The 18968-nt window shown below is 40.4% G+C and overlaps 1 protein-coding gene across 5 annotated transcripts in view; it reads left to right on the top strand.

Annotated features, from left to right (window-relative positions):
* The window catches only part of FAT3 (FAT atypical cadherin 3), a 672953-nt gene that overhangs the window by 553787 nt on the left and 100198 nt on the right, over nucleotides 1–18968 (top strand). For 4 of the 5 annotated variants that reach the window (XM_058687506.1, XM_058687503.1, XM_058687504.1 and 1 more), the window contains 2 exons: nucleotides 13725–14000; nucleotides 16486–16696. In XM_058687506.1, coding sequence (XP_058543489.1) covers nucleotides 13725–14000; nucleotides 16486–16696 — 487 coding nt within the window. The remainder of the gene's footprint in view (nucleotides 1–13724; nucleotides 14001–16485; nucleotides 16697–18968) is intronic. The other variant, XM_058687507.1, reaches the window with a different exon arrangement.

Below are 18968 nucleotides of genomic sequence, written 5' to 3'. Positions count from 1 at the left end.
CCTCAGAGACCCTGCATGATCCTGCTTGTTAGCAGCTGGGGATGAGGACCATTGCTTGAACTCTGGTATGTGAGTGTTTATGAAAGGGCCTTGAGAGCAAGGAGGAGGAGAACATATGTGGGTGAGACTAACACGATGTTAGATATCAATATGGGGCAGATTTACCCTAAATATGAGAGGATTTTTTTGTTTTCTGTTTTAGCATCAGAGACCTTAGGCCAGTTATGGCAGAGGACTGGCCCACACGCATATCCTAAAATCTTTCCATTCTCCTTACTTCTGTCTCCTGTTCTCATGACCCCAGAGGCCATCACTAGTTAATCAAGGTCCTTTTTCCTGCTCAGCCCAAATGTGCCCTGAGACTCCTCAACACAAAGGTTCAGGAAGTGAAGATGAAATTTTTGCCAACCCTAAAGTAAGCAAATGTTGATTGGTTTGAAACTTGTTGTAAGCTTGGGGTGCCTGGGTGGCTGAGCTGGTTAAATGGACAGCTCTTGATTTCGGCCCAGGTTATGATCACATGGTTCATGGGTTCAAGCCCCCCATCGGGCTCTGCACTGACAGCCTGCTTGGGATGCTCTGTCTCTCTCTCTCTCTCTTTCTCTCCCTCTCTCTCTCTCTGCCCCTCCCCTACTCTCTTGCACACACACTCTCTCTCTCTCTCTCAAAATAAATTTTAAAAAAACGTGGTTTAAGTTCTTGTAACTATGTAATTTTAAAAAGGAGAAAGGAGGATTATTTCATGCACTACCTCTTAGTTTGAATTGGTTTCAAAAATACTATGAGACTTTCTCCTTTGATGCTGTTCATAATCATAAAATGGTGGAATTTTAAAGAAACATGAGAGTTCACCTTTACTTTTTAATTTTTTACTTTACCTTTTCCTTTTCACTCAAATAAACTGAAACCCAGAAAGGGGACATGACATGCACATGACAGGGCAGCCATGTATGGTGACTCCAAATCCTTCAACCTGTGTCTTTCCCTAGGATGACCATAAGACCCTAATTGCCTGAGAGAGACCCACTTACACCTGTTACACTGGTGTAACTCCCATTCACTCTTAAATTGCCTCAGTTGGGACGATAAATTCTACGGCCACCTACTTAAATCTGTACTGCTTCAGAGTATTTTCTTTTTTTTTTTTTTTTAATTTTTGGGGGAGGAGGGGGGAGACAGACACAGAGTGTGAGTGGGGGAAGAGCAGAGAGAGAGGGAGACACAGAATCTGAAGCAGGTTCCAGGCTCTGAGCTGTCAGCACAGAGTCCAACACAGGGCTCGAGCCCATGAACCACGAGATCATGACCTGAGCCAAAGTCAGATGATCAACCTACTGAGCCACCCAGGTGCCCCCAGAGTATTTTCAAGACTAAAATACAGATTCCTGGAAAGGATACCATGGTTGAGATCCTATGGGAATCACACAATCTAAAAGCAAGCCCCAAAGACTGATACAAAACAACCCACTTGCACTATTTCTAAGTCTTTATTGCTAATTCACTTTTTAAATTAGCCATTCCTTAGCAAAGCCAACCTCAACTTCTGCATCATTTAAAAATACAAGACCAAGTTGAGTAAAATACAAAGAAAGCATGGAACCATATTCATTTCCATACTTTTTTCCAGGGTTTTATAACAATTGGATTAAATGGCAATTCAGTGTGCCTAGAATGTTACAGATACACATTAAGTATGTTTAAAATGAGTGAATGGATAGCAGGTGGTAACATATTCAACGGGGCCTACATGGCAGTTATGCTGGATCTTCAAAGCACAGAACTGATTCATGGTAACCAGAAAAACAAAAAAATTATCAGTGAGCCTTTTCTTGTAGAATTTTTTTTAGGACCAGACCAGAAATCATTTAACAGTATGTATTCTGCAAATATTTCTTGGGTTCACACCATGTGCTAGGAGGTGTGCTAGATGCCTGAGGTCACGGTGACTCAGAGTTTTAAAACCAGATGACTGATGTGCACACCCTTTTTAAAAACTAACTTGAAAGCGTACATTATAAGATTCTGAATGTACACATTGTTCAAGTTCTGCTTTGGTTGATTTTCTATCAGCCTAATGTGGGATTAGACCTCTCTCCAGAGCAGTTGGGAAGAGGTGGAGAATCCAGGTGAACTTAGATGTTTCCCTTGGCAAGACCAAACTAAGTAGGTCGACGAAGGGTATCAGGAGATTTTCGTTCAAAAGCTTCGAAGCCACTCTGTCTCCAGGGCCATGACCTTCTCAGTAAGTGAGAACTAACCGTTTCCAAGGTATAAACTTGTGCACGATCAGTATTACCACCAGAAAACCATTACTCTGTCCATAAGGCTGCGTTCAGGCCTAAGTACCAACCCCCCCAGAGCCCCTGTCAATCCAGGCCTCTGCTTCTCTTTGCCACAGCCCCTCCGACAATAGAAAAGAGGTTCTCTCAACTAATCCAAGCCCTCTGTATCAAGGACATGTTTACAAAAAGATTATTTTGGTAAAGAAAAGGCGTTCTAGATCTCTTTTAGAAACCACCAAAGCATGTTCCAACCCATGACCCTAGGCAACTTAATGATTCCACCATCAAACAGATACCCTTCACCATATAACTAAGTAAATGTTTTGTAGCCCCAAAACACCTGTCCAGTTTCCCTTTGGGAACTTTCCTCTACTTTGTTCCTTTGGAATCATAAAACATCTATGACAAGGGCTTCAAATCAGCCAGAAACAACATGTTGAATTTCACTTCACAAATGTCACACAAATCAGAGCCTCGGGGATCTCCGTGTCTACATGAAAACTCTTCCTTCATCTTCAGTTTTGTTCTGTTGTCCCAACTTGTAGGATTCTTGTGCCTCAGAGCTACAATATCTGGTGGCAAATAAACATCCTTTTCCTCACTGAGATCCCCTAGCGTGAGTACAGAATATAAAATATATAAAACGGTCCTGTGGATTTCACGTTGCAAAGATTCAGATGTCCTAAATGAGCCCGTAAGCAGGTGACTTTCTCCAGCTGGAATGGGAAGAGAGGCGGCCAGAGGGGATGTCAGAGATTCCAAATGTGAGATGATTGGAAACATCGTCACTAGTTCAGGTACGGAGGGGGCGGTGTGACAAGGAACACAGGCAGCCTTGAGGTGCTAAGAGGTGCTCCAGCCAACAGCCCACAAGGAAACAGGGACCCCGGGCCTAGAACCTCAGGGAACTAAATTTCATTAACAATCTAAATGAGCCTGGAGCGGATTCACCCCCAGAGTTTCTGGAAAGGAACGCAGCCCTGCTGACCCCTTGATTTTGGCTTTGTGAGACTCTAAGTAGAAAACACAGGTGAGCCACACTGTACTCCCAACTACTGACTTACAGAGCGAGGAGGTAATAAATGCGTGTCATTTTAAGCCAAGTTTGTGGTAATTTGTTATGTTAGAAATAGGAAATAGAAATAGGAAACTATTTTGCGGGGAAGGCAAAGCAGGGTTTTGTAACTCGAGTAGGGCAGAGTTCAGACATAAGTAGTTGGATTCCAGAGCCTGCTTTCTCAACCACTGCCCTGTGCCACCTTCTCAAAGGCAAGGCTAAGTCTTTGCTACCTTTGCTAAATGTTTGCAGGAAGAGAAACTTACCTGGCTCTGCTAATTATGAGGGGAATACTTTTTTTTAAATAGGTTTATTTATCTACCTTTGAGAGAGAGAGAGTGCGTGTATACAAGCGGGGGAGAAGCAGAGAGAGGAGAGAGAGAGAATCCCAAGCGGGATCCATGCTATCGGCACCATTGGCGCCAAGCCCATCACAGGGCTCGATCCCATGAACCGTGAGATCACGACCTGAGCAGAAATCAAGAGGTGGATGCTTAACTGAGTGAGCCACCCAGGTGCCCCTGAGGAGGACACTTCTTAAGATGGCTGCCTGGGGAACATAGTGCCATCTGCGGCCATCAGAATGTGTCAGAGCCAGCCTGCATCCTGGGCATGGAGCAAAATGCCTCAGCCTCCTTACAGCCTCCACTCAAGCGGCTGAGTTTATGGGCCACAGAGGCGCACATCACCAAGGAGGAGAAATTATGGGTCTTCACAACTTTCCCCATACCTCTATCCAACCCATATGAACTACTGCATCTTCACAGCAAATTTACGAAAGTCTAGAGCATGACTCTTCCAAAGGATCAATGGATAGAAATATGTAGTAATATATAATGCCTGCTATTTGCATAAGAAGACTTAACAAGCTTCATTCTTAAGTTTCATTTCCTTGTCTTACTGGGAGTAGTTACATCAAATATTATCATTACACTTATTTTTCTAGTAAAAAACTCACACAGATTGCTTAGGTGGACACCCTTGGTGTACACAGGTAAAGAGGTCGAAACCCACTTTTTCCTTCTCAAGATCAGATATATCTTAGAAACTCCACCTTACACATCTATATATACACAATATACAATTCACTAGAGGAAGCATTTGGTATAAAGGAGGGAATACTGACCTTGAATCAGGTGACCCAAGTTCAAGTCAGCACTTAACCAATTCCTGTCTATGTTACCAAATAGAAGGTAGTTCTCTCCCTGTGAGACTCAATTTTTTCTGTATAATGGGGATACTACCTTACATACTTCATGAGTTGTTGTAAGAATAAAATAAGATCTTTTGAGATATTTTCAGATCTGTGATGTGCTGGACTCATGCAAGTTTTATTATTAGTCTCATCCTCAACTTAAAATGGGAATACTATACCTGATAACTATAAAATATTGTGTATGTGGCTTTCATTGTTATTCATGAAAGACAGCAAAGATATTCATGCCCAAATAATCTAAAAATTACATTGATTTGATTCAGAGACTCATGATATGTGCTTTTGTGATTTTACTATGCTTTTCTTATTCAAGTCCTACTTTGATTTATAAACATATGAAAATCAGCTTGTATTCGTATGCTCCACAGCCAAACCTGAGATTAAAAATCTCTTTCAGATAATCTCCAAAATTCTTAGGCCCCACAAAGGCAGTTAATTGAGTTAATTAGCCACAAAGGCTTTCTGCCAAAGAGAGTATATTCACTGGGGCTAAGAGGTCTGGGACCTGCATTCTTCAGGTTAACCTTGCCAACCTTCACAGCCTTGAGGAGTCCATTCTTCTTTTGTCTTTAAGCCATGTGCTGGGAATTCCTCACTGGCCTTCTTCTTCAAAAAGCAGACTTTATCTTTAAGATTTAGACTGTGTCTTCTCCTTTCCTTCCACCTTTGCACCTGCTTAAAGGCAGGTGAGGGTAAGAACAAATCACTTTTTTTTTTCTCTTAAAATTTTTCGAGAGAGAAGGTGACAGAATGCGAGGGGGGGAGGGGCAGAGAGAGAGGGAGACACAGAATCTGAAGTAGGCTCCAGACTCTGAGCTGTCAGCACAAAGCCCAGCACAGGGCTCGAACCCACGAACCACGAGATCATGACCTGAGCTGAAGTCGTACACTTAACCGACTGAGCCACCCAGGTGTTCCAGAAGAAATCACTTTTGCTAAAGCTGTTCCATGATTCCCTAGTTCAAGGAACTCCCAAGGGACACTTGTTTGTCAGGAGTTTTTATCTTCCTCAGCACCTTCTCCCTCTTAGCAGGTGAAAAAGAAAGCAACCCCAAACTTCCTTCTGTAGTTAGGTTAGGAAAATGCTGGAACTAATACAATTATATAGAGATAAAATAAAGCAGCAAACCAACTCTGAGATAGGATTTCCTATTAAAAAAACAATAATAATGGTAAAACTTCATTGTTGGTAATAGATCCATGCCTAACAATTTGTGAGTGAATCAATTTTTGAAAATGGATTCCAGTTTTAAAGGCAGCAGGGAACTTTCTGCTTAGAATAATGTTCCTGAAATGACAGCGGTCACGTCTGTTGTCTATTGTGTCAGTTAGGATTTCAGTATAACAAGGTACGTGCTATGTACACACGCGTTTGTTCACGTATGTTAGGTGCATTTATAATTAATGTGTATATAATTTCAGTGCACATGGAGATGGCATAATGGAATGAATGTAGAACTTGGCTCCATATGACCTAGTTTGAATTTGGCCTTGCCGTTGTCACTTTGGGCACACCCCTTAACTTCTCTGATCCACATTTTTCCCATCGATAAACTAGAGACGATAAAGGTTAAGAAACAAATATGATACAGGTTTATAAATTGTAAAATAAACATAAACTGACATGATTTTTTTTTTTACTTACACATCCAAAAATAAAACTTGTAAGCTTGGGGAGAATCCAAGGAGCATTACCCTTGAAATCACAACCATAGAATATTTTAAATATGGTTTCAAAATGCCAACAGAGGCGGAACAGACTGTCAATACTTTGGGACTTAATTGATTCTAATGAAAGACCGAGGCCTTCCCCTGTAACTCACCCCAAGGACACTTCATGCCATGAGCCTTTGTAAAGCCAGGCTTGGCACGTACCCAGACTTAGCTTAGATGAGCTTGCAAAACCCGAAGTGTTTGTGGTAGGCACCATTGGATCCAGCGCTGAAGAGACTTCCTACATTCAGGTTTCCTCCTGCTTTGATTCCATTATACTTCTTTAGGCCTTTCAATTACCATTTTGAGCACAACATCTTTGAGAGTTACTTTGCTTTGTTTGTTAGTTCAGGAGCTCACAAATGGCCCCAACTGTGGGAAATAAAAAGCAAACGAGGAGAAGGAAGTCTTTTACAGAGAAACACTTGTTCTGACTGTAGATTAGGCACAAGACAAAGCAAGCAGAAAGAGGCAAGCTTTTCAGGAGCACATCAACTTTGAAACTTCATGAAGGTCAGGGCAGCCTTGCTGGCTGGAAGGGCTTTTTTATCCCGTTAATATAACTGCTTCTGTGCACACAAATATTTTAGCATCTTGACTAAGTTAACTTGAACTTTTTAAAGGAAAGAATTGGCATTCAAAGAATCTAGTATGACCTTCCAAATACAGTGGAGATAAAACAATACCTAAAACTCACAGGCACACTTCTTAGCCCTTTTTTTTAACCATAAACTGCAAGCAAATCTTGTTCCCATGTCAGGCTCACTCACTGGGCAAGTCTTCTGGGCACAGAGGCCGTAGCACTTCCCTTTTCTCTTCCTCAGAAAAGAAAAAGCACATGTGCATCAACGTGAGTGACAATGCAGCCGCTTATAAGAATAGCCGTGGTCTGACCACATTTTAAAAAGTAAATAATTTTCTAGAATGCAGCCAGGTGCCTGCATATGTAAAAGCTTTCCCATTAGTTGGGAATAAGACAGGAATGTCACCGGCTCCAATACTATTTAACTCGTGCTAAAAGTATTAACCAGGGGCGCCTGGGTGGCTCGGTCGGTTGAGTATCTGACTTCGGCTCAGGTCATGATCTCACAGTCTGTGAGTTCGAGCCCCGCGTCGGGCTCTGTGCTGACAGCTCAGAGCCTGGAGCCTGTTTCAGATTCTGTGTCTCCCTCTCTCTCTGCCCCTCCCCTGTTCATGCTCTGTCTCTCTGTCTCAAAACTAAATAAACGTTAAAAATAAAAAAAAATAAAAAAAAATAAAAAAAAAAAAAGTATTAACCAATGCAAATAGGTAAGATAAAGCAAGTTGTGTTATAAAAAGGAAACGGTAGAACAAATGTAATGCTTCAACATGGACTCCTTGGCATTTGCATATTTTGGATATATGCGTTCGGGTGCTTTTGATAATTAAGATGGTCCGCAAATTCAAGAAGACCCAACAAAGATAAAGAAGCTTTTTTAAAGTACTAGAAAAATATAAGGAAACATATGGTCATTGATCTAGTTATTGCTACTATTAACATTACTGCTATGTCCAGTGGTTTTACTGGTGTCATTGTTGTTATTGTTAAATTATGCTCTTAACATTATGATCATCATCTTTATAATCATCATTTTACCTGGATCATGGCCGAAGAGACTAAAATCTGTGGTATCACATATGTCTAAACTCTGTGTACAAAGATACTAAATATTTAACTATGACATTTATTGAGTACCTGCAATTCATTGTGTCCAGCCCTGAGCTAAATGCTGGGTATACCCTGATGATCTCTGATATTTATCTATAATCCCCAAGTCAATATTCTCAGCACCTTTGTGGTCGTTCCTGGACATGCACAGAGCAGCAAAATATTTTCCCTGCTATGGTTGAACAGAGTGATGCTCTGCCTTCCTGTTTCAGCTCTTGTACTCTATACAAGTGTCCTTTTTGCAATCTATTTAGTGCCACATTTTTTGCATTCTTGTGTTCTTTGTCAGCAATCTCACTGTTTAAAAGATCCCTCAGTGTAGGACTGAAATGCAATTCAGTGTTCCCAAGTGCAAGAAGGACATGCTGATGTGCCTTATAGACAAAATATGTGTGTTCCATGAGATTCATTCAGGCCTGAGTTATAGTGCTGTTGGCTATGAGTTAATGTTAATGAATCAACAGTATATATTAAAGTGTATTTAAACAGAAAAAAAAAAAGAAAAAAGTAAAACTATCTCTCCATTTGCATGTAGTATAATTATGCATCTGTAAAGTTCAAAGGAGTACATAGAAAAGCTGCAAATGATAGGAAACTTTAGTAAAATAACAGATTATAAATTCAGCATACAAATCAATAGCGTAAATAGCAAAAAAAATAAAAGGGAAAAGATAAAATAGAAACGAAGACCCCACTTAGGATATAGCACATGCATAAACTTTAAAAAGTGTGTTTTGTTTAATGTTTTATTCATTTTTGCCAGAGAGAGAGAGACAGAGTGTGAGTGGGGCAGGGGCAGAGAGAGAGGAAGACACAGAATCTGAAGCAGGTTCCGGGCTCTATGTTGTCAGCACAGAGCCCAACGCAGGGCTCACACTCACAGACTGTGAGATCATGACCTGAGTCCAAGTCAGATGCTTAACCCACTGAGCCACCCAGGCGCCCCAAAAAGTGTTTAAAATCTATTTGAGGAAAACTAAAACTCCCTGAAAAATAAAATGGTAGGTCTGAACAAATGGAAAAAGAAACTATGTCCTTGGATAGGACGACTCCATCAGAAAGGAATTAGTTCTCATGTAGTTAAACTATACTCTGACCGTAATCCAATCTAAAAGGCTGTCAGTTTTTTGTCAGTTGTTATACAAGCTGATTATAAAGTTCATTTTGAAGAACAGCAAACAAGCGTGGCCTGGAAACTCCTTGAAAAGAACAAAGGGGCTAATTTTTGCAATTAAAACACACTATAAAGCCTTTTTAATTAAAACATTTTTATATTGACGTATGAAAAGACAAAGAAACCAATTGAACAAAATAGAAAATTCAGAAATATATCATGTGCGGATGTAAACTTAGCATACAATAAAGGTGGCCTCTCAAATCAGTGGAATTTGACAGTCTTGTAAAAAGTAGCATTGACGTAAATGGAGAGCCCTGTAGAAAAAAATGAAATTGAATCCATTTCTCACATAATATAGGAAAAATTCCAAATGGAGTAGAGATGTAAATGTAAGAAAAGGGTACGTGTAAATGCTATTTTTAAAAAATGAGTGTATTCACCTATAACCTGAAAAATATAAGTATTCTAAACTATGACCTAGCATCCGGTAACAATAAGGGAAAAGACTGATGTTTTCAATTTCATAAAAATAAAAATAAAAGCTTTTGCATGGAAAAAAATCACCATAGCAAAATAAAGTTAAATAACAAAATTGAAATCATATTTGCAATTTATATCACCATGCTACCAAAAATAAAGAAGGAAAAGGCCATCTAACTCAAAAGGAATGAGCTGATATAAATAATTTTCACATAAAAAGAAACGCAAATGACTCTTAAGCATATGAAAAGATGCCCATCCTCACTCATAATAAGTGAAACACAAATTAAAAGTATACTGAAATGCTATTTCTTATCTATCAGATTGGCAAAAGATTCAAAAGTTAGAGTACATACTTTGTTGGCAAAGCTGTGGAAGACATTCACTCGTATATATTGCTATGGGAATGCAAATTAATAAAATTTTTGGGAAGAGGAATAAGGAAATAACGAACAAAACTACATAAGCACTTATCCTTTGATCCAGCACTCAGAATTCTAGGGACTCAAATATATATGGTAGCAAAAAAATAAAAAGACCTGGACACAAGGCTCTTGATGGCGCATTTTTTCTAAGGGTGAAAATTGGAAACACCTGACATGAACATCGGTAGAGGAATGGTTGACTTAACTGTGATCCATCTACCCATTGGAAGAGTATCTCTATATTGCTGTGGATTGTCTTTGGAATATGATGATTCAGAGTTTCTCAACAGCAACACTGTTGACATTTTGATTCAGATACTTCTTTGTTGCAGGGGACAGTCCTGTGCATTGTAGGGTGTGTAGCATCATCCCTGCCCCCCTACCCACTAGATTCCAGGAACACCCCAACACCCAGTTGTAACAATGAAAAATATCTCCAGATAGTGCCAAATATCCCCTTAGGGACAAAGTTATCCTCAGTTGAGAACCATTGATATGATGTTAAGTTAAAGAGCATGGGGGGGGGGGGGGGGGTTGTATACAATAATGTTTATGTTAACAAAAGAGATGGATAAAATGTAACATTAATCTTTAAAAAATCATTACCTGTAGGAGAAGAAGGGAATAGGGTGAAGGGGAAAGAGAAGCTAAACTACTTTGACTATACCTTTTTTGTAAATTTGACAGTGGTACTCTTACATGTAATATAAAAACAAAATTAAATGTTAAGACAAGTTTTTTTTTTCAATATATGAAATTTATTGTCAAGTTGGTTTCCATACAACACCTAGTGCTCATCCCGAAAGGTGCCCTCCTCAATACCCATCACCCACCCTCCCCTCCCTCCCACCCCCCATCAACCCTCAGTTTGTTCTCAGTTTTTAACAGTCTCTTATGCTTTGGCTCTCTCCCACTCTAACCTCTTTTTTTTTTTTTTCCTTCCCCTCCCCCATGGGTTTCTGTTAAGTTTCTCAGGATCCACATAAGAGTGAAACCATATGGTATCTGTCTTTCTCTGTATGGCTTATTTCACTTAGCATCACACTCTCCAGTTCCATCCACGTTGCTACAAAAGGCCATATTTCATTCTTTCTCATTGCCACGTAGTATTCCATTGTGTATATAAACCACAATTTTGTTAAGACAAGTTTAAAATTTTAAAGTAAATGAAAGCCAATAAACTTAAATGTGTTGGTGGCATATCTACACAGAGAAGAACTCTTCTGTGGCTTTAAACATACTAATTTGACTGTATATCCTAATTTATCCTAGTGGGATAAATCTCAAAATCAAAGGAACTAAAAATAATATTAAGTTGTTTTTGAATGATCATAGTTGTAATAGAATTACAGCACCAAAGTTGTTATTGTTATTCTGAGACTTGTGTGCATGTATTTCATATAAAACTGAGTAATTGTGATGATGTCTTTGAGCATGAGAAATTTCAACATAGGGTCTTAGCCTGGGATACAGATATAAAAAGAATGAGATTAAGTAAAAACCTTGATGCCCTAATTTTGAATTGGATGTGTCAGTATGAACTCATGAAATAATTATCAACAGCAAAAAACTCTCACTGACTCTGTCCATTGAAGCAAACTAAACACAATAGTAAATCCAACAGCAATGATCATTCCTAGCACCACTTCTAACTAAAAAGATATCATTGTTTTTTGGAGAAATAGATATTACAAGACTGGATCAGAAAATGTACAAGGTGACCCTGGAAAAAAATCACCAGTAGCAATTATTAGAAAGCAAAGAAGCTATCAAAGACTACTAGGATTGTGTCAAAAGATCTCATGAGCCAACTTGAAGAGGCTCCCATTGGCCAAGGAAGGACCATTTGTGCATCAATAAGTATAATAACTGCAATGGACAGAAACATCAGCTGTGATTAAATTCATGAGCTCGTACTGACACTCGAGAAAAAATGCTTCGTTGGTCACTTTGGGAAGAGCTGAAGAACAAACTATCATTTTGAGATGATAAATAAAGGGAAAGAATTAAGTATTCATTATGACTTCACTATCTGAATTGTCCTTCAGAGTAACGAAATATTTGGAGAGAAGTTTCTTGTTAGAACTATTCTAGCTAATAAATGAGGAATAAACCATAGAATTCAAACCTTACCATTTTGTATTTTTAATGAATAAATGTCATCTATGTAATGATCATCAGGGGTTGCCAATACCACTTAACAAGAGTGGGAACTAGGTATTGCAGACAGAACTACAATATATACCCAGATGTAAAAAAAAAAAAAAAAAAAAAAAAAGGAAAAGGAAATTGAGCATGAATCTTACCAAATCTCCTAGATCAAACTATCAGTTTATAATAAATACAGGGAACAGAGGCACATGGAGAACAAAACCAAGGGGAAGCAATGAGCAAAATTCAACCTGTGGGAATTAAAGAGAAAATGGTGGAGTTTATTTACCACCACAAGCAATGATATAATATAAAACAATATAATATAAAAATTGCAAGGAAATAAAAGGAGACAGAAGGAGAATCTATACATTAAAAGATAATTAAGGGCACCTGCAGTTAAGTGGATCAATTCTTGATCTCAGCTCAGGTCATAATCTCATGGTTCGTGGGATCAAGCCCCGCATAGGGCTCTACGCTGACGGTGCAGAGCCTATTTGGGATTCTCTGTCTCCCTCTCTCTCTGCCCCTCCCCCCGTGTATGCACTCTCTCTAAATAAATAAATAAATAAATAAACTTAAAGAAAAAAGATAATTACAGGGCATATCAACCAACTGCAGTGTTTGGACCTTATTTGAATAGTCTGATGTTTTAAAATACGTTTCTAAACATACATGACACAGTAAAAAATTATAGAAGCATAAACACCCTGAATATTTAATATTAAGGAATCCTTGTTTTCTCTGTTTAAGGGCAGTGATGGTAGTGTGTGTGTTTATTTTAAGGATCCCTGTCTTTTGGAGTTACATACTGAAATTATGGGATTTGCTTCCCACTAATATGGGGAGCAGATGGAGGTGAACCATTATATATAGGAAACAAGATGAGCCATAAATTGATCACAGTCAAAGCCGAGCTATAGATATGTGAGGGTTCATTAATCTATGACCTAGCTCTTTTATTGCTGTTTCTTACTTATGTCTGCCCGAAATGTTTTATAATGAAATGCCTGACAAAAGAAAACAACCCGGGGACTTCCTGTTTCAGCTGCCATCCGCGCCGTGTTCTTTGCGAGACCCCTCCCGTCTGAAGGAGAGCCACTGTGTGGGGCCCCTGCAGCTGAGGAGTTCTGACTGCTCTGAGGATGCCGCATCTGTGTCCATGCCTCCCCTTCTTCCGCCTCTTTGTTACTCTTCCCACCCTGTCACTGTTTCCACAGTACCTCCACCCGGAGGAGCTCATAACAGATCTTAAGACAACAGGAACTTAACAAACTAAGGTCACCTTGTGATCTCTTACATTGTGCCTCAAATAGGCCTGTGGAATTATCACCCCCAGGGGGCTGTCTCAGCTGCTCAATTAATAGTGAGAATATTGATTAGCTCATAGTTTATGTTCCTGCTAATGTGAACCACTGGTTTATTGTCAACCTCTAATTACAGAGTGTTTTCATACGAGATCTTCCTACATATTGAGAGAGCTGCTAGAAGCTGGGCTCCAAGGACACGGAGGGAGGGGGGTGGGAGGGGGCCTCTTTATTAGCAATGAGTGAATTGGCATTAGTCATCACTCCTGTCTTCTTTTAACTATAGGTATTTATCAAAGTGCTGGATAATAATGATAATGGCCCAGAATTCTCTCAGCCGAATTACGATGTGACAATTTCCGAGGACGTGCTTCCAGATACAGAGATATTGCAGATTGAAGCCACCGATAGAGACGAGAAACACAAGCTGAGCTACACTGTCCACAGCAGCATCGACTCTGTCAGTATGAGAAAATTCCGGATTGACCCCAGCACCGGTGTGCTCTACACGGCCGAGAGGCTGGACCATGAGGCCCAGGACAAGCACATCCTCAACATAATGGTAGGACCAAACTGCTGATTTGCTCTCCTAACAGAGTCGTTGACCGTTCAAGACACATTCCTTGGTCTTCAGGAGTACAGGGCCCTTACGTTTTGTAAGTAGTAGTACATTTGGTCTTTTCACAGCAGGGCTGCGTTCCTTTTTTGCTTTTTTTTTTTTTTTTTCCAGTGAGGAATTGGCTATTGTTACAGAGTGACTCGATACTTTTGCCAAACTGAAATATTAGATGAGTTCTTCAGACAGTGGCTTCCCAGGAAATGCTGCTGACAGGCTGACTTGGGAAGGAAGGAACAGGCCATGTTTCTGTAAATCTCCCAGGCTATGATGTTGGTTCGCATCCAGAAGATTTTTGTGGAAAAGTTTAACAGAAGTTCCTTGAGAAGTTAATCACCAGGGTGATCATTTACTCACCCTATGCAGTGCTCAGTCCTGGGAGGCATGTAGGGAACTGAGTCATTACCTACTGCACAGGCATTGGACCAGTGAATACTGGCACCCAAGAGAGATCTCAAAACACTCCGAAGCCTGCAGAGAGTGTTAGTTAGGTCTGAGGTGGGGCTCATGGGGCCTCCGAATTATGTGGATGGAAGTTGCTTTAATTTTAAAGTGGAGTTGCTCGAGTTCACATAAGTGGGAAGTAGAGATGAAGAGAAACGTCCTTGATTAGCTTATGGCCTAAAATCTGTCCCTTTGACCACCCAAGTGCCTGTGGGCCATTGCATTGCACAGCTACTGCCTAACAGACCCCCTGAATTCCTTAAGACCAGTAGGAAGACACAGACTAAATTTTGTGTACTGACTGGCTTTCAAACACACTAAGACGCTACCAGTGTCCTAGCAGCTGAAGGTGATGTTCCACTGAGTGCTACTCTTACTTCCCAAGTCTGGAAACCCTCTTGGGCAAGACGAAGCTGGAATGCCATGCCCTTGGCTGTGGTTTCCAGCTGTGACACCAGGGGCGGAAGAAGAGGGACTCATAAAGACCATCAGATCCACCCTCATTCATTCAACAGATATTTCTCCAGCACCTACTGTGTACCAAGCCCTGCTCTAGGCACTGAGGATACAAGAGACACATTCCACTGGATGTTCCACTGGAACAGACCTAGATTCCAATAATCTTCATATACAGAGCTCAGCTCTGTCCTTGGGTGTAGGGGGCCGGTCTACGGGCAGGAAAATTGAGCACATTCACTGGGGTGCTTCTGCATGTGTTTTACTCAGGGGCAGAAACCTTACGCCAACGACTAATTCCATTCTCACTAGTCAAGTCATTTCTGTTCATTCTTTCCTTAACAAACTCAAAATTCAGTTTGGTCACCCTGTATCATTTATCATTTCTGTAATTGATTATTTAGAGCAAACATGTCCTTTGTGCTGCCTTTCTCCCAGCGAAGCCATTTTAAGTCATTTTGCTCGTTCCTTCTAGGTACTATTTCTGAAAAGCCCTTTCCCTTTGATGGCTCTCCTCGGTCTATTTTCTAATTTCTTCACATCCCTCTGAAGTTATGGAGTCTATAATTGAACAAATGGAAGGCACACATTTGATTAGTGCTACAGCAAATTATAGCAAAATCATGTGGTTAGGGCTAAAGAATTGATTATTTGCAAGCTCCTGGCATATGCAAAGCAGGGGAAACTTTCAAGCGGTCAGGCAAGTTTCCTTGGTGAAGTCACAAGGGGGGGTCTCACATTTTAGGAAGATTTGGTTCCTCTTCCTGGGAATCAGGACTCCCCCTCGGTCTTGGGCCTTGGCATTGGTTGGCTCTTGCCTGAAATATGTGGTGGCCCACGCCCCCCTTTTACCACTTGTACTTGCTTTTGTTAACCTCTTCCAAGAAGCTGAATGCCTCCTTAACTTCTTCTTACTCCTCACTCCCATTCTGGCACTTACCACCAGGCCTTACACCTGCTTACTTATTTCTATGATCCTGTTAGCTTCTTGAGGGCAAGGACCAAATCTGAATCGCTGCTGAAGTCAGGAGAGAGTGAAGCCAGGACTTGACAGATAATAGGTGACGATAAATGTTTGTTGAATGAATGAATAAATGGCAGTGCCTGCTTTGCATTTGTTAATTCTTTCATTAAACTTTTTTGTTTCCCTCTCAGAAGAGCCCCCGTCTGCCATTCCATTAGCAGCTGTATATACACAAATGAGGGGGTAGTGGCGGTGGGAGGTGGTGCAGAGAAAAGTGCTGTGTCGGTGATGCCCAGGCATCAGCTCCACGCACACACAGACTGAGGATGGACCGTAGGTCAGTCAGAATGCTGGGCGATAAAATGGATGGGGCCCTTACTCTCAATTTGTTCCCAGTTAGTGTCCTCACTTGATATACCATCATTTACTGAGCACCTACTGTGTGCCCGGGATTGCATCAAGCACTTGGTGTGAGTTACCTCCTTTGGTATTTACCACAGATATAGCCATGTGACTTCCTTGCAATTTAAGATTTTAGTCCTGCTGCTTCTTGTATTTTGCCTGAAGGTCAGAGATCAGGAGTTTCCTTATCGAAGAAACTTGGCCCGAGTCATTGTGAATGTGGAAGATGCTAATGATCACAGTCCTTATTTTACCAACCCACTGTATGAAGCATCTGTATTTGAATCGGCTGCTCTGGGATCAGCTGTTCTGCAGGTGACGGCTCTGGACAAAGACAAAGGGGAAAATGCAGAACTCATATATACCATAGAAGCAGGTGAGAGCTGTTGCACAGATTGTAACATAATGCATGGCATTTGCCCCTCCGTAGTGTTGATCACCATGTGAAATTCACATCATTACCACTGGAATGTCTCCCAAAGAATTTCTTGGCCAAGCAACTGCCCGATTTGCGTGATGATGCTGTATAGAGTTCTTGGCATTCCTGTAATATGTTTTCCATCACTGACAGTGAGAAGAGAGTTCCCTCTTATTGTGTTATTCTCGGATTTTTCTGGAATGAAAGGGAGAGAAGAAATGGGTGGTGAACTCAGTGACTTTTACTGATGGGTCGACAAGCCATGGCCTTGGACTAAAATAACCAAAGCTTTCCACCTTTTGAGGGCTGCCAGGCTCTCCTATGAATTGGATCCCACAAGTCTTTGTTTACTTGTCAGTGGGCAAGCGGCGGGCTTCAAAAATACCTACACCCCCACTGTTTGCAAAAATTAACTTCACCCGAGGGGAATCAGAGTAGCGCAGTAGGTGGTAGGCACTGAAATGTCTACTTAACTGGACAGATAAATAAATACAGGCTCAAATTTTGTGAAATTTGAGATTTTTAACGTTTTTTAAAGTTTATTTATTTATTTATTTTGAGAGAGAGCGAGAGAGTGTGCGGGGGAGCAGGGGTGCAGAGAGAGTGAGAATCCCAAGCAGGCTTCGCTCTGTCAAGGCAGAGCCCAACACGGGGCTTGATCTCAAGAACTGTGAAATCATGACCTGAGCCGAAATCAAGAGTTGGATGCTTAACCGGCTCAGCTACCTAGGCGCCCCTTAAATTTGAGATTTTTAAAATCAATTTGACCATCTATAAGGCAAGACCATAGTTAACTGATGGTTTGAAGATGGAGAAAGGAAGAAAACACTTCTGACAGAGGAGAGGAGAATCCAAGCAAGGGATAGGACTATGAACCTAAAAATTACAAATATCTCTTACCTGTTCTATTTTCCTTTCCCCTCTTCTGTCGTTCTTTGAATATTCAAGCCACATATTTCCAAAATGTTCTACAACATTATGTCTGTCGTGCATAAATGCCAAATGCTGTCTCTTTTTATGCCAGCGCTGGAAAAGCTTCTTTCCCGTGATTTAAATGTGGAGCATTTTTGTGAGTGGTTGAATTAAAATATGAATGCTAGGACGACAGTTTGGGGCTAAAAAATATTAGAAAAAGAAAAGCCAACAGTCTTCTTTTTTTAAAAAGCCACTGCATCCAATGCTAATCTAAAACGGTTTCCTGTATTAGGCACCCACATTTTATAGGAGTCTAAGCTAAGCTCTATACAAAAAAAAAAATAAAATGAAGAAATAAAATACACAGGTTCACAACTCCAGGTGCCCCAAGCAACTTCACCAATAGTTTTTCTAGATTTTTATGGAATTTCCTGCTAATGTAAAGCCTGACCAGCACTTTTCTTTTAGATGCTATGGTGCATCTGTTGTTTACCCCAAGAACGTTTAATTATTTGATTATATAATCTTTGTTCTTCTAGTTCCACAAATAATATAGGGCAACTTCTTTTTAAAGACCCAAATATTTAAATAACGTCACAGAAAGTGTCGCCTGATCCAACAACTCTTTAGAGTCTTTCTACGGTTTTTTTTTTCCTAATCTTATTATATAGCTTCCTTTCCCCGGTATTCATCCATGCATATGCATCGTTTCATATCATTGTGATCATTTAGGTATGGAGTCCTACTTCTGTTTTTTTTACTTAACATTTTCTAAGTGTCGTCTATGGTGTCTACTTGCTTTTTGTATTTGTCATTAAGGCTACTACTTATACTGTCTTAGAGAGGCAGATAATTTCTAAACCAAGAGTCATTTCCCATCCGGCTGACAAGACTGCTTTTCTTATCTTTCAGCAGCCACACGCTACAGCCTGGTGCTGTGCATAGACAAGGGATTCCATCATTCCTATAACAGTAGGTTAAAAATAGAGAAGTTATTTCCTTAAAACATCTTTTATAGAGAAAAGTTGAATTTTCCAAAAACCCATAGGAATGATTGGTATCTCAAAAAATGGAATCTCAAACAATGACCCCCGATTGTATGTGTAAGAAGCTGATGAGGATTTCATTGTGTGCACAGTTAAGTCACAAGTGGTGATGGGGCTCCTTCATGGACAGACAGACCTCACTAGCCCTGACTGCTCCCGACCAAGCCAGTCCCTTCCCAGATCATGCTAGGAAAGAGGGAAAACCCAGATGCTTCCAACATTTTGAAGCAAACGACAAAGTGGTTATGGGAAGAGGACATTTTCCTTAA

This window comes from Neofelis nebulosa, chromosome 10 (genome assembly GCF_028018385.1).
Source record: "Neofelis nebulosa isolate mNeoNeb1 chromosome 10, mNeoNeb1.pri, whole genome shotgun sequence".
NCBI lineage: Eukaryota > Metazoa > Chordata > Mammalia > Carnivora > Felidae > Neofelis > Neofelis nebulosa.
This window is presented reverse-complemented; position numbering and strand designations above follow the sequence as displayed.